This window comes from Leuciscus leuciscus, assembly GCF_965113295.1.
Source record: "Leuciscus leuciscus genome assembly, chromosome: 16".
NCBI classification, from domain to species: Eukaryota; Metazoa; Chordata; class Actinopteri; order Cypriniformes; family Leuciscidae; genus Leuciscus; species Leuciscus leuciscus.
The window spans coordinates 24372359-24385643 of record NC_138740.1 but is presented as its reverse complement, the minus strand read 5'-3'; the positions used below and the strand labels follow the sequence as shown (position 1 = coordinate 24385643).

The following is a 13285-nucleotide window of genomic DNA, read 5'->3' as shown; positions in this document are numbered from 1 at the left end:
CCCACTATTTAGTTTGCTGACGCATGATGTCACCCATTCAAAGTAGGCATGTGAATGCACCGTAATGCACTGTGAGAGTCGTGCCGAATGAGTTCCCGCATCTCACCAGAAGATGGTGCCCGGAGCAGAATCATCCATCCATTTTCCAAACCGCTGGTCCAATGTGGGTACAGCGCAATTTCATACAGGTATAAATTCCTTTTTAATTGATTATTAAATTGTTTAATTAATCATGCTAGTTTCCATGACAGAGTTTAAGATAATCTTTTCATTACTACTGGAGCTGCTAGTTTGCAAAGTTTCAAGTGATTTTTATATGGCAAGCACAAATTAAAAGCGGCAGCCCTTCCGGCACAATCAGTGTCCGAATTCACTCAATCGTTTCATTCATTCCTTCCTTCAAGTGAAGTATATATTAGTGGAGTAATGTAGGGAATAGTGAATGTGGGTGTAGATCTTATTCACAGCAGCGCCATCTTTAATTTTTAATGGGAATGAAAGCGAGGCTGTGAGGGATCTCTAGTGAGTTGTAGCCTACAGTTATTTAATGTGTTTTTGGATTGTTCTGTTGGATTGTTCGAAACACTGCAAAAATTACAGGCAACATGAGCTGTGTAAAATTATAAGTGATCTAGCAGCTTTGTGCAGCTTTTTACAGCGAGTGCCATTAAAAACATGTCAAGTCTATCCCTCACAGCCTCGCTTTCATATCCGTCATGGCGCTGCTCTGAATAAGGTCTATAGGAGGCGATTTAGGATGTCACACAATCGCAACTTCCGTGTCACGTCGACTTAATAAAAGCAGATTTTCTTTTCTTTTTTTTTAGGGATCAAATGAACTGGATGGCATTAGCATGAGAGATTTTATGTCAAATTATAAATAAAAAAATAAAGACACAACAAGGGTAGGCTACCGCTATGATGTCTATTCACACATGTTGTTTCTAATATGGCAGTCATATAACAAGGCAACTGTGGTTAGCTGCAATGTGTTTTTAATATATATATTTATATATATTGGCCTTTAATAAAGCATGTAGTTAAGTTTGACTACCATGCAATCATTCAGGCTAGCTCGACCACACAGCCTGTTGTGACTCTTTTTTTACAGTCTATGGTTGTGACCATAAGATAACCACGAGGTACTGCAATGACTCCATCTGTACGTGGCCTAAGTTAACCACTAGGTGGAGACATCAACACATGCTGTAGACTGTCAACATCAAAACATCTAAAGCAAGAAATAAAAAATACATTATTATTATTATTGTTGTATTAAACACTAATAAAAGGGGTCCAAAGAAAAATCATGATACATTGCATCCAAATAATGTTATTTAGATAGATTTTATAATATGAAGCTTGAAATTTCGGCTAATAAATAATCAAATCTGAATTAAAAGACCCATGTATAGATTTTATATCTGGTATTTATATACGCAGTACAGAAAACCTTGAATGAAACTTTGCTGATGTATAACAGTGAGACAGTTGCTGTATTAATAGACCTGTATTTTACAAAAGTGCCACAAGAGGGCGCCGTAATACATTAATTAGTTGTATTTCTAAGCACACCCGGTCTGACGTGTTTCTTCAGAAAAGCTTAATATTAAGCAGATTAATTATTTTGGGCCTCTTTGAACTTTTTATTTATTATTTATTTAGATCCTTCTCACGTGCACTCTCCAAAACAAAGCAAACTGCATGCATAATAAATGTACTGCAGACATTTCCTGAAAGGAATTTTTTTTTAAATGCTGAGTATAAAGAAGTCTTTTAAAGCTAAATGACGTATTCACAGTTGCACCCATTTTTATATTGCACATGACTTGCATTGAAGGGAAATAAACTCATATATGCCCCAAAGCTAAATATGAAGGCTCTTGTTTGCTGAATTCTTAGTGGTTGTTTAAGCTGTGATAAAAGGTACCGGTGATTTCCAGACAAAAGACGAGGATCCTCTGCCCATATGGCTGCCCTGTGGGACTCTTTTGTGGAGTGATGGATATACTCACGTTAAAGGCTGTCATCTTTAAAAGTTTTTTTTTCAGCAGGTCAGACCACCGCACCTTCCCCCTTCCCTCCCCGCCTCCCATTACTGCCACGAGATGGTCGTATCTCCAAAGTGTGCCTTTCGTTCTGAACACAAATCCTCAATGCCCCTTGTCCTCTACATACCCCCACCGGTTCCAGACTTTGTATTTATGAAAAGGGGGCATCTCAAATGTCCTGTGCAGGCGCAGCAGCTGCCACCGCGACCACGCCGTTCTTTCAGAAGTTCAACAAAGGGAGGGGAGTGTTTTCTCCCCTTTTTCCTTTTGACGGGGCTCTGTGCACTTTTGTGTTTTAACACCACCCCTGACCCCCCCCATACACTTTGGGTCTTTGAGTTTAGGAGCAGGAGAGGAGGCTGCAGCTTTTGTCTGCTCGTGGACTGGGGGAGCCGCTCCGCAGCTACTCCTTTCAACCATCTGATACGGGTCCTCTGCAACCCTCGGGGCCCAAGCTGAGCCCGACAACAGAGCCACGGCACAGCTGGCCAATACAGACAAACTCCCTGACACAAACCCCCTAGCATGCACGAAAAGACCACAACTGATCCGGCCTAGTCCAGCAACATTAAGAGAGACTGCAAAGGGTGGTAAGCCTCCAGCAATCTTCAAGAGCCATAACAATGTCTGGCTGATAGAGCTGCATTTTGTCAACAGTTGCCAGCATAGAACAGCTCTGCACACCCTTGATTTGGTGCTGATATGAGGCTGACACTTCTGTAATGAGACAATAGATTGCGTACACATACACGCATGCTTTCTTAGCAGTGCAAGTGTAGACGGAGACAGAAGTACACAATATGCAATTAGTGATCAACACCTGATAAAGGGACAGTTCACCTAATAATGAAAATTCTGTGATCATTTAATTACCCTCATGATGTTTCACAAACTCTGTCTCATGCAGAACACACAAAAAAACAAAGAAGAAAAAAAAAGGAAAAGGAAGTTTTATGCTTATACAATGAAAGTCATTGGAATTCAAAACCACATTGAACCGCATTGACATTCATTGTATGGACAAAACCCAAAATTTTCAAATTATTGATTTGAATTTATGTTCCACAGAACAAAAAGAACGTAATACAGGTTTGGAACGGCATGTGGATAAACGATCACAGAACTGTCATTTTTTTCATTTGAGTAAACTAAACCTTTAACTGCAGCAATGTAGATTGATGCTTTAAACATTTTAGTAAAAGGTTTTTTTTCACTGACTCCACACACTGTTGCTCAAATACTTTACCTTTTCTACAAATAGCATATTACTTCTAATTATACTTTTGATGAACAGCCTCGATCACTCCTTGAACTTCATGTCAACAAGATGCAGTGCAATATTTGCTATTTATACTTGGTGCAAACAGTATCTACCGCTATTTACACTCAGTCTTATAATATCTACCTTTTTACACTTAAGGTCTGGGCACATTTACTGTTGTTCGGCGAAAATTTCGGCAAAATCTTGTCATTTCAAGAGGAATCCATGCAATCGAATTTCCCCATATGATTTCGCTTATGTTTAATTTGGTCACTTAAATTCGCCATGTTGACCAACAGAAAGCTGCTTAGTTTGAAAGTAAGTTCTGTGTGAGCTGGGCTTCATTCATCACTATTATAGATAATAGACCTTTTTAACCCACAAATTTTCACTAACGCCTTTAGTGTGAATAGCCATTCGGTCCCATCAGAATTTGTTTTCAAATACTAAAAATGAAATGCTAAACTTTGATATTTGCATAATTTTTTCGCCAAGCTAAGACTTTTAAGTTGTCTGCTAAATGAATATGAGCTTTATCCAGACTAAAGCTCCATGTTGAATGTTTGAGCAGGTGATGTGGAGGCCCTGGCGCTCGTGCGGGACTGTCAGCATTAGGCAGGAGGGCTGACCCTCTGACCCTGTTCATAAAGACAGCTGGCTCACATAATGAGTGATTACCATACACTGCAGACTGGAGCCTCTCTTACCACACACTATAATCTGCAGGCCTGCTTTACAACACACGACCAGAAAGAATTTGCCAGAATGAACTGAAAACAATCTATGTTGTTGTTGAATTTGACCTACATTTACTTCTACTACTTTTTAAATTTAAAAAAAAATATCATTTTATAATACTCAAAAGAGCATGCAAGATACATTACTGGAGCACAATTTTGTTTAATTCAATATAGTACTTAGGTTTATTTGTAATTTGTGAAATTTACTAGCAATTTGTTAGTGAAAGTGTTTCTAGTGTACTAGAAGTGCACTGTAGTGTTTACAAACATACCCAAAAAAAACGTGCTGGTTTTGTTGGCATCACAATTCAAACATTCCTTCGTTGCTTGTTCCCTCATCGTTTTGTAACACCCGAGGGCTGGTTCTTGATAAGGTGTTTGTTGGGACAACAGAAATACCAATGGCGGTATCCTCGGCAACAGGAGAGCCCTTCCCAATTCACCCTTCACCACCATCTGCTGCTGTTCCTGGGGTGTCTCCACTTCGGGAGGAGGGGGTGAGGGCTGGCGTGATAGGACCACTGGGATAATGTAATATTATAATAAGGCAGTTAAAGTCCTCTCGTCCACACAGACAGCATGCTCTTATATCAATCAGTGTCTGGACGTGACAGCAGACCTCAACTCCTGGACATGTGTAGGCCCTCCCTCAGTCCTCGAAAGTGGCCCACCAGTAGAACACGCCCCTGTTGGGGGTCTTTGTGAGGGCCACTCAGTAGTGGGGGCCGAGTGGCAGATATCCCAGGGGGGAATGGTTGTATAGGGACAGGCTTGTGCCAGGCACAGGGCGGCCCTGTCCCGCTTCCTCTCCTCCCACTGCTATGCACCTTCACTCCAGCTCATTATGCACAAGAGCAGATGGAGCCCGTTTTAGTGGCCTATAGTCTCTGGGTAGGTTTTAGGTTTTAGGGTTTGGCTTTATTTGTATTCTGCAGGCGCTGGCTGTCTGAAAGAGCACAATGGAGCTCGCCTGCATGCTGACGTATTGTTCTGCCGGGGATTATTTGATTGCTTCTTTATGCTTTTGGTAGTTTAAAACAACAAAGAGCGAGACACAAGGGTAATGCAAGTTCAGCTGCACTAACATGTTTCTGGACATGGCAACAAAGTTCTTTTTAAAATATTAAAAACGAATGAGATGAATAGTTTAGTGAAAGAGTTGCTTGTAAGTTTTGTTATATCTTATATAACTTCTGCAATCATGCACAGTATTTTAATGTGTAGAATAAGAGTAGATGCCTTTAAATACTTTTTAATAGTCATGCTATGCTCCATTTAAAACTATTTCAAACAGTATTTTGATCAAATTTCACATTATTATTATACATGCTGCAGCGTTTATTACTTTACGTTAATTGAGATACTTTGTGGAATCATTTATTTTTACTTTTAAACATTTGTCACAACGCAGGACCATTTTAAAGGTAAAAAGTAAAAATGGGAAAAGATTTATAAGAATGGGAAAAAAACTAAGTTATAGAATATTTTCATTTACTTTTATATTTTAATATTATATTTATATATATATATATATATATATATATATATATATATATATATATATATATATATATATATAAGTCTGTGGACACTAAAAAGAAATACTGAATTGTTTCCTTCTGTTTCAAAACATAATCAAAAGTTTGAGATTGTATGGGGGAAGTGTGGGAGGGTGACCAGATGGCACTTTCTAAACCAATCAGATGCTGTTGTTAGGAAGGTTCTGTCATCTAGGAGCCAAGCAGAGGAAATCACACTTCACAAATATAAGCAGGAAGTTCAGTCAGTATTAGAGGTTAATAAAATTAATCATTAATCAGATCCATTTCATTAGAGGCTAGTCACAAAAATAGTCTTGTAGTTAGTCCTTAATCTTCTCCAAACATTCTTGATCTATTGCAATTGTGGAAAAGATTACATTTCTGTTGAAATTTAAACATTTTCTGAATCACAATGTGACTATTGTGAAATATAGCCTACTGTAATAATGTGTAAAATTGTAGGCTATGTATAATCAATTATATTTAATAATCTTGACAACACACTTTAAACCTATACTGAATGTAAAAAATAAATAAAAAAAATAGTAGGATATGTGTAGCTTCAAAGCAATGAAGTAAAAATCTTTCTCAACACTTGTAAAGTTTTCATCAAATGCATTCTTCAATGAGTGACTAGTTGCAAGTAGCCAACTCATATTTGCATACAATTTTGTTATTTTTACTTCGTAATAAACTGAATTAAGAAACTAAACTTTTTCTCTGGTCTAATGCAGCAAACTCTGCTGTTTAGTCTTATTGCAATTTTTCTTTCTTGCAGACTTTTACACAAACATCAACGACAGATAGAACTAACAAACACTTGCATGTCTCATGTTTTGGCCATCCATAAGAAGTCTGGGAGAGAGAGAGATGAAGTGGTCATTTTCAGTTAAGTCATGGTTAGCAGTGTTATTATTTAGGTATGTCCAACATTGGCCAGTAATCTGCTAAATAAACTAAATGTTGTTGTTTTTTTTCTTTATTGCATGCATTCATAATTCTATAATCTGAATGTTTTAGTGAGTTAATTAGGACTATACAAGTACATCTTTATTGGTGAGATAAGGTTTGTCCCCTATTGGTTGTGCCTCATGATTTTCTCCTGCTGAGCAAATTTCTAATAAAATAAGTATATAAAAAAACTAAATGTGATTGGTTTAGGTCATAACTTTATAGGAGATGTCAATTTCACTCATCATAAACTTGCATACCAATCAGTCTGATTTAGAGGTAAATGTCCTATATATGAATAGAAAGTAACAATTTGCCATGCCCTTGTTAGGAAGATGGCTCTGTCAAGTTTTAGTATGGAACTCATCTCACAAAAATTGAGAACAGTGAATACACATAATGCATTCAGTTTACTGGATCTAATGTTTGTGTTGATATGACAAAAATCTAATATTCAGGTTACCCAGGAACTCAAGTCAAAATGAGGGATAAAAGTCATTGACAGTTTCCTGTTGATAAGTCAGTAGTAATATACATACAAGAATAAGCTGCTGCACAAACAAGATGAATTCAAACTATCTTTTATTTGTATACATTTTTAGTCTCATACAAAATATCTAAAGTGAAATCTTTAGGCAAATTTAATCATGTTCACAAATTTTTTCATTTTCCTTTGTCTACACAAATTAACAGCATATTGAAATATTTTTTTCTTAAATTTTTTTAAATCAAATGTTTCTAAAGTTAAACCTTTAGAATTTTTTAAGTTATTATTTTTTTCTTCTTTTTTTGTCACATTAATATTTCTAAAGTGAAACCTTTAGAGAATAAGACAATTCTGGAAAGTGGAAAGCACATTGCCGACAATAAGGCACGTTATATTGTGCAGCAATTTCATTTTTAAAAACGTCCGAGATGTTAAAGTTCATTTTTAAAAACGTTGCTTCGACGCACCGCCGCGTCCCCTGCGTGTCCAACGCTTGCGATATTTGCTCTGTGTAACAGAGGCAAAACTCGCTTCTCCTTTCTCTCCAAACCTCATCCGCACAAAGAATGAGGGCCATTGTGTCGCTCTCGTGGCATACCTGACCTCATTCACATAAAGAATGAGGATCATCTTGGCATGGACTGGACGAGGAACGACGTAACCGCGAGGGCCACTCGGGCCTGCCTCGCGCTGCCTGGACGGTTCAGCCTCCTCAGGAGCATCCAGGGATGTGGAAAACATCATCATCCTTGCTTCAAAGGATGAGCAGAGTATTCCTCAAGGTTTACAGCATCTCAACAGAGAAGAGTAAAGGTCCAGATCAACGCTCGGGGAGAGTGATCTCCGGAACCCACTCGTTATAACTGCGACTTTCTTCACAGAACAGGTGAAGCTTCTCCAGAGCTGGATCCTCCCATGAGTCCTCAGCTGGGTTCTGTTAAAACAGGAAGAGTTTTAAAAAACAAGTCTCGGGACAAAGAATTAGCCTGATAGGCTATTGCACTTAAATGTTACTTTTGAACATATTCTTAATCTCACCGTTATAAGGACACAATGAGCGTCCTCGAGTTGACCCTTGGCACCGACAAGAGCGTTGAGACGTTTCAGGTCGTTTACTCTGACGATGCTGATGTCGTTGTCAAAGCAAAACGCTTGGATCAGAGTGAAGTGAATCTGGAGAGCGACGTCACACTCAAAGTCATCAGTGGCCAAAAGGCAGAAAGACACACTATCAGGGTCCCTGTGAACACAAAAATGGGGTTGAAATGAGTTAATCCGCACAGAAGCATAATACGGATAAATATACAAGACATGGGTTATATACATGGGAGAGTTCCTCCAAACTTACTCGTTCATTATTTTTGCGCACTCGTAGACGCCAACAGTGAGGCGACCCTCCGCCTTGGCAGACAGCAGGGCTTCGGACAGGGATTTTCCTTCTTTAACCATCTTGGTTTGGATTGAGGTATGCAGTAGCTGCTTGAAGTACAGTCAGAAGTGGCTCGAGCTGAGCGAGATAAGTTGAGAGTGAGTTTCCACCTGACACGCGACCCTTACTTATAGTGGGATAGTGGCACGCGTTTTCACCGCGCGTTCTGATTGGCTGTTCAGAACAATAAAGAAACGGACATATCCAAGGCGCGTGCCTTTAGACATGCGTGACATCTATAGAACTGTAAGAAAGGATCAAACTCTGATCCTTTCACTTTTGTCCTTAATTAAACAGATCAACTTTTCAACTCTAAAGACATGGCATAAATTCAACAAGCTGAAAAGTAATGCACGCATGTGGGGTGTTGATATGAGTGACTAAAAAGTTCTGCGGTGTGACATAGGCTATGCTATTATTCCTTCAAACAATTATTTTTAACAGCTTTTTGCTGTTTATATAATTATCATTCATGGAATATTTTACAGTTTCAAATTAACTAGTGAATGCAAAAAGCTAATTAGTGGGAAAAACTTGACCAATTTCAGAACGATAAACTCCCTTTACTACATGCGTGTAAAACACAACCTAGCCTGAAATTAATGTTAAACGTTAAACAAAACAATCAAAAACAATTAAAAAGTGAATTGATCAACATGTTGGCATATATTCCATCAGTTATTCCATGAAAGTTATAAATGTGAAATATGTGAACTTATTACAAATTGGAGATTTTATCAGACTTTTGCTGCTGATTTGACATGTTGAAAGTTATTTAATACCTAGGCTATTTGGTGATCGCCTTCACATACGCGTGGCTAATTTGCATAGCCTGACTTACGGCGCGTGGCATCTGGACGTGCTTCTCTTTTGCTATGGAAACACTCCCCATCTGCTGATGGGGGAAGATAAAGGATCAGCTGAGCAAAGTTCAGCTGTATTAGACTTATAGCCTACCTATTTATGCCTGCAGACACAAACACTTTTTATGGTGCCTTTTAAATAATAAACGTGATATAAATATTCTTAACTGCATTTAAAACAAAGGTTTGTTGACCGTGTAAGCTATAGCTTTGCGTGTTTGGATTTTTTATTAAAATCGTCTTGAACGCATCTGAACAAACTTTTGCCTGACTTTTATTATTTTAATGACCGCTAAATCATAGCCTATAGCCTATGAAATGGCTTAGCAACAGATGACTGTGCTTATCTGACTGCAGCTGCAGGAGGGACTAAGCAATTGTTCGATTAGTCTGCTTTGCGCTCGAGCAGGTTTGTCTTGGAACACCTGTCACTCTCGCGCACTGAGGGGGGAAGGAACGGGATGCCCGGACTGCAGATGTGATACTAGAACAATGCATCCGTTGCAAGTCTGAAACGAGTTATTTGCTTTTTACTTATTTGCTTTGTATATAAAGAACAAGCCACTATGGGACGTAGTGTATTTTTGCAAGGGTTTAAAAAGATTTTTAAGTTATCATTTATATTGTTTGCATGTATGAAACTCAACTTGCAAAATATCAGGAAAACATTACACTCCGTTCTGTTTTTTGTTGTTGTTGTTTTCCTGCTGCAGCTTCACTATAACGAAAAGTTCAACTGAATTTGTTCATGCTCCATTTTGAAGTAGACACAAAAAAACTTGCACACAATAGTCATATGTGCTGCTGTGATGCGAGGGGCCAGTGGGGGCATCCTAAATGAGGCCTCTCCATCTGCTCCTGTTCTGCAGGGTAACAATAGGCCTGCATCAGTCATCGTCAACCTGTTATCTTGAGCCTCTCAAATAACCCAAAACACTTCTTTCGTTCTCTTACGTTTGCATTCAGTAATGATCTGTGATTCTGAGCTTTTTCTTGACATTGGCATGATGCATGTATCAGGATGTTTTTTTCTCTCTCTCTAATGATTTCTATGCAGCTTTAAAACCACCTGTGAACAAAATGATTAAAATGTCAATGCATATAAAACGAGTGGTTTATTCACACATCATTAAATGCGTTAAAGATGCGAACATTTCTGCAAATGGAGAACATAAGAATATAAACATTGCTGAATTTTCAGGGTGGCCTACATTTGGAAAGCTGCCTGTTATCACGTGGTCTGTGGTCGTAGCAGGCCAGATTGGGCAGCGGGGCGTCATGGCACGCGCATCCTATTTGCATTTGTAAAGGCGTCTAATAATAGAAGTTTCTGAACTAACAATAGGGCCGTTTCTGTGTGTCCACAGATGGCCACACACTCCACCTGTCTTTTGCGCTGAGGGAGGGGGATGCATGCGATCCCTTATTCACATTTGCCAACTTTCACCAATAAATTCTCTGCTAAAATATAGGCTATACTAAAGTTCACTTAACATTCAAAAAATTGTTTAGTGTAATTTGATCCTCTGTAATATTTCACTAAACACATTGCTAAATACCTGATGCATAGCCTATTTAATTAAATAAAAGTTCTTAAAGAGAAAAGTATCCCAAGTATAAAAAAGTTATTTGAATCTTTTGAAGAGAGTGAGGTGAGATATTACTTTTTTGTAAACAGTTGGTCCGGAGATAATAGAACACATTTTAATACATCTAAGACACTAAAACGCACAAAACCAAGCAAAATGAATAGGCCAAAATATAATTGATAATAAAACTAAAATAATACTGCTTTAGCCTACTGCATTTGATTTAATAAGATGTTAAAAGAATCGAAATAATTAGATGAAGTCTGCAGCAAGCCTCAAAAAGTGACATTATAGCTTTCATCAATCTGCCACGAGCCGGAGTGTGACAATAACATTAGCATACCAATGCACCATTCAGGCGAACCAATCAGAAGACGCTTCTTTCATAGCCACCACGAGCCGAAGAGTATAAAGGCAGCGAGCACACTCCGTTAGAGCACCAATCCTTTCGGATTACATCCAACTTCAGTTCTGCTGTCTGCTCCTTGTGGAATTACAACCAGCATCATCATGACTTTTGAAGAAGTGCTCATCCAGAAAACCAGCGAGAGAGCTCAGTGCACTGGACAAGCACTGGAAGAGGTTTTGCTTTCTGCCAAAGCAAACGATTACCTTACCATTGGCGTGTACGAATCTGCCAAAATTATGAATGTGTGAGTATTCTGTCCATTTTCTTCTTTCATGTTTCCTTTTTTAATAAAGCACTTCGACTGATTTTGTAGTACACGTGATGTTAATAATTTGCCCTCTCTTGTATTTCAGTGACCCGGATAGCGTGTCTTTCTGCGTCCTGGCAATTGATGAGGATTTCGAGTGTGACATCGCTCTCCAAATCCATTTCACTCTCATCCAAGCCTTCTGTTTTGACAACGACATCAGCATCGTCAGAGTGAATGACATGCAGCGTCTTGCTGAGATTGTTGGTGACAAGCCTGAACAATTTGAGGATGCTCACTGTGTGCTCATCACGGTATGTATATGTAGCTATAGAAGTAAATAGTTTACTCTCTTTGTCAAAAGCAGAAACTATGTGTGCATTCGCAACGTTTTTGGTGTCATGCTAAATTGCATTTTATTATCATCACAACAGAACCCAGCTGAGGACTCATGGGAGGATCCAGCTCTGGAGAAGCTTCACCTGTTCTGTGAAGAAAGTCGCAGTTATAACGAGTGGGTTCCTGAGATCACTCTCCCCGAGCGTTGATCTGGACCTTTACTCTTCTCTGTTGAGATGCTGTAAACCTTGAGGAATACTCTGCTCATCCTTTGAAGCAAGGATGATGATGTTTTCCACATCCCTGGATGCTCCTGAGGAGGCTGAACCGTCCAGGCAGCGCGAGGCAGGCCCGAGTGGCCCTCGCGGTTACGTCGTTCCTCGTCCAGTCCATGCCAAGATGATCCTCATTCTTTATGTGAATGAGGTCAGGTATGCCACGAGAGCGACACAATGGCCCTCATTCTTTGTGCGGATGAGGTTTGGAGAGAAAGGAGAAGCGAGTTTTGCCTCTGTTACACAGAGCAAATATCGCAAGCGTTGGACACGCAGGGGACGCGGCGGTGCGTCGAAGCAACGTTTTTAAAAATGAACTTTAACATCTCGGACGTTTTTAAAAATGAAATTGCTGCACAATATAACGTGCCTTATTGTCGGCAATGTGCTTTCCACTTTCCAGAATTGTCTTATTCTCTAAAGGTTTCACTTTAGAAATATTAATGTGACAAAAAAAGAAGAAAAAAATAACTTAAAAATCCCTAAAGGTTTATAAATATTTGATATAAAAGTGAAGAAAAATATTTAAATATGCTGTTTCAAACTTTGCATTGTAGAAATAAATAAATGAGTGCATACAAACAATAAATATGTTCAAATGAATAATTGTGTCATGTGTTCTCTTCCGCAAATGACTGCATTCTTAACACACTCACACACCATATTTGATATGTCCTAGATTAATATTTCGTAAATAAAAACTAGGCTGTGCAGAAGTTGGATTGTAGTAGCCTAGGCCTATATGAATAGGCTGTCTGGTCTTGTTCAGCTGAGACGGCATTGAAAAACACATCAATTTCCTAGTGACAAAATACTCAAGGCTGTATTAATATGTGTTAAAATAATATATAGGCCTACATGAACCTCACTGCACGCGTATTCTTCAGGCTCATTATTATTCGCGAAAAACAATGTCTTCTATAGTGAAAAAATGTCCGTTCACAAAGTTTTCTTTCTGAAGTAACTCTGGATTGGGGGCAGCATTTAGCGTCAGCTGCCATCTGCAGCCGCTGGTGATCTGCATGTGTAAAGCTACAGCACAATAGTAGCGCGCTGTCCCGTTAAATTGGGGGCCCCAGCACAAGGAACTCATTGTTACCTCG

General features: G+C 38.9%; 2 protein-coding genes across 2 annotated transcripts; one reads left to right on the top strand and one right to left on the bottom strand.

Annotated features, from left to right (window-relative positions):
* Nucleotides 1-7294: 7294 nt before the first annotated feature.
* LOC309478549 (growth arrest and DNA damage-inducible protein GADD45 gamma) lies at nt 7295-11342 on the bottom strand. Its single transcript, XM_082142163.1, has 4 exons — nt 11256-11342; nt 8380-8538; nt 8070-8271; nt 7295-7965 (listed from the first exon to the last, which is right to left on the bottom strand). The coding sequence occupies exons 2-4, from the start codon at nt 8478-8480 to the stop codon at nt 7852-7854; spliced, it is 417 nt and encodes a 138-aa protein (XP_081998289.1). The 5' UTR covers nt 8481-8538; nt 11256-11342; the 3' UTR covers nt 7295-7851.
* Nucleotides 11303-13167, top strand: gadd45gb.1 (growth arrest and DNA-damage-inducible, gamma b, tandem duplicate 1). The gene is made up of 3 exons (XM_082142162.1): nt 11303-11565; nt 11675-11882; nt 12003-13167. Exons 1-3 carry the CDS (start codon nt 11423-11425, stop codon nt 12114-12116), a joined length of 465 nt encoding a protein of 154 aa, XP_081998288.1. The 5' UTR covers nt 11303-11422; the 3' UTR covers nt 12117-13167.
* The last annotated feature ends 118 nt before the right edge of the window (nt 13168-13285 follow it).

Excerpts from the sequence above, each read along its gene's own strand:
- LOC309478549 (XM_082142163.1), bottom strand. The coding sequence starts at position 8,480 with ATGGTTAAAGAAGGAAAATCCCTGTCCGAAGCCCTGCTGTCTGCCAAG. Across the intron at positions 8,272-8,379 it reads TGCGCAAAAATAATGAACGA|GGACCCTGATAGTGTGTCTT; the intron begins GTAAGTTTGGAG and ends TTGTGTTCACAG. Across the intron at positions 7,966-8,069 it reads CTCATTGTGTCCTTATAACG|AACCCAGCTGAGGACTCATG; the intron begins GTGAGATTAAGA and ends CTGTTTTAACAG.
- gadd45gb.1 (XM_082142162.1), top strand. The coding sequence starts at position 11,423 with ATGACTTTTGAAGAAGTGCTCATCCAGAAAACCAGCGAGAGAGCTCAG. Across the intron at positions 11,566-11,674 it reads TCTGCCAAAATTATGAATGT|TGACCCGGATAGCGTGTCTT; the intron begins GTGAGTATTCTG and ends CTTGTATTTCAG. Across the intron at positions 11,883-12,002 it reads CTCACTGTGTGCTCATCACG|AACCCAGCTGAGGACTCATG; the intron begins GTATGTATATGT and ends TCATCACAACAG.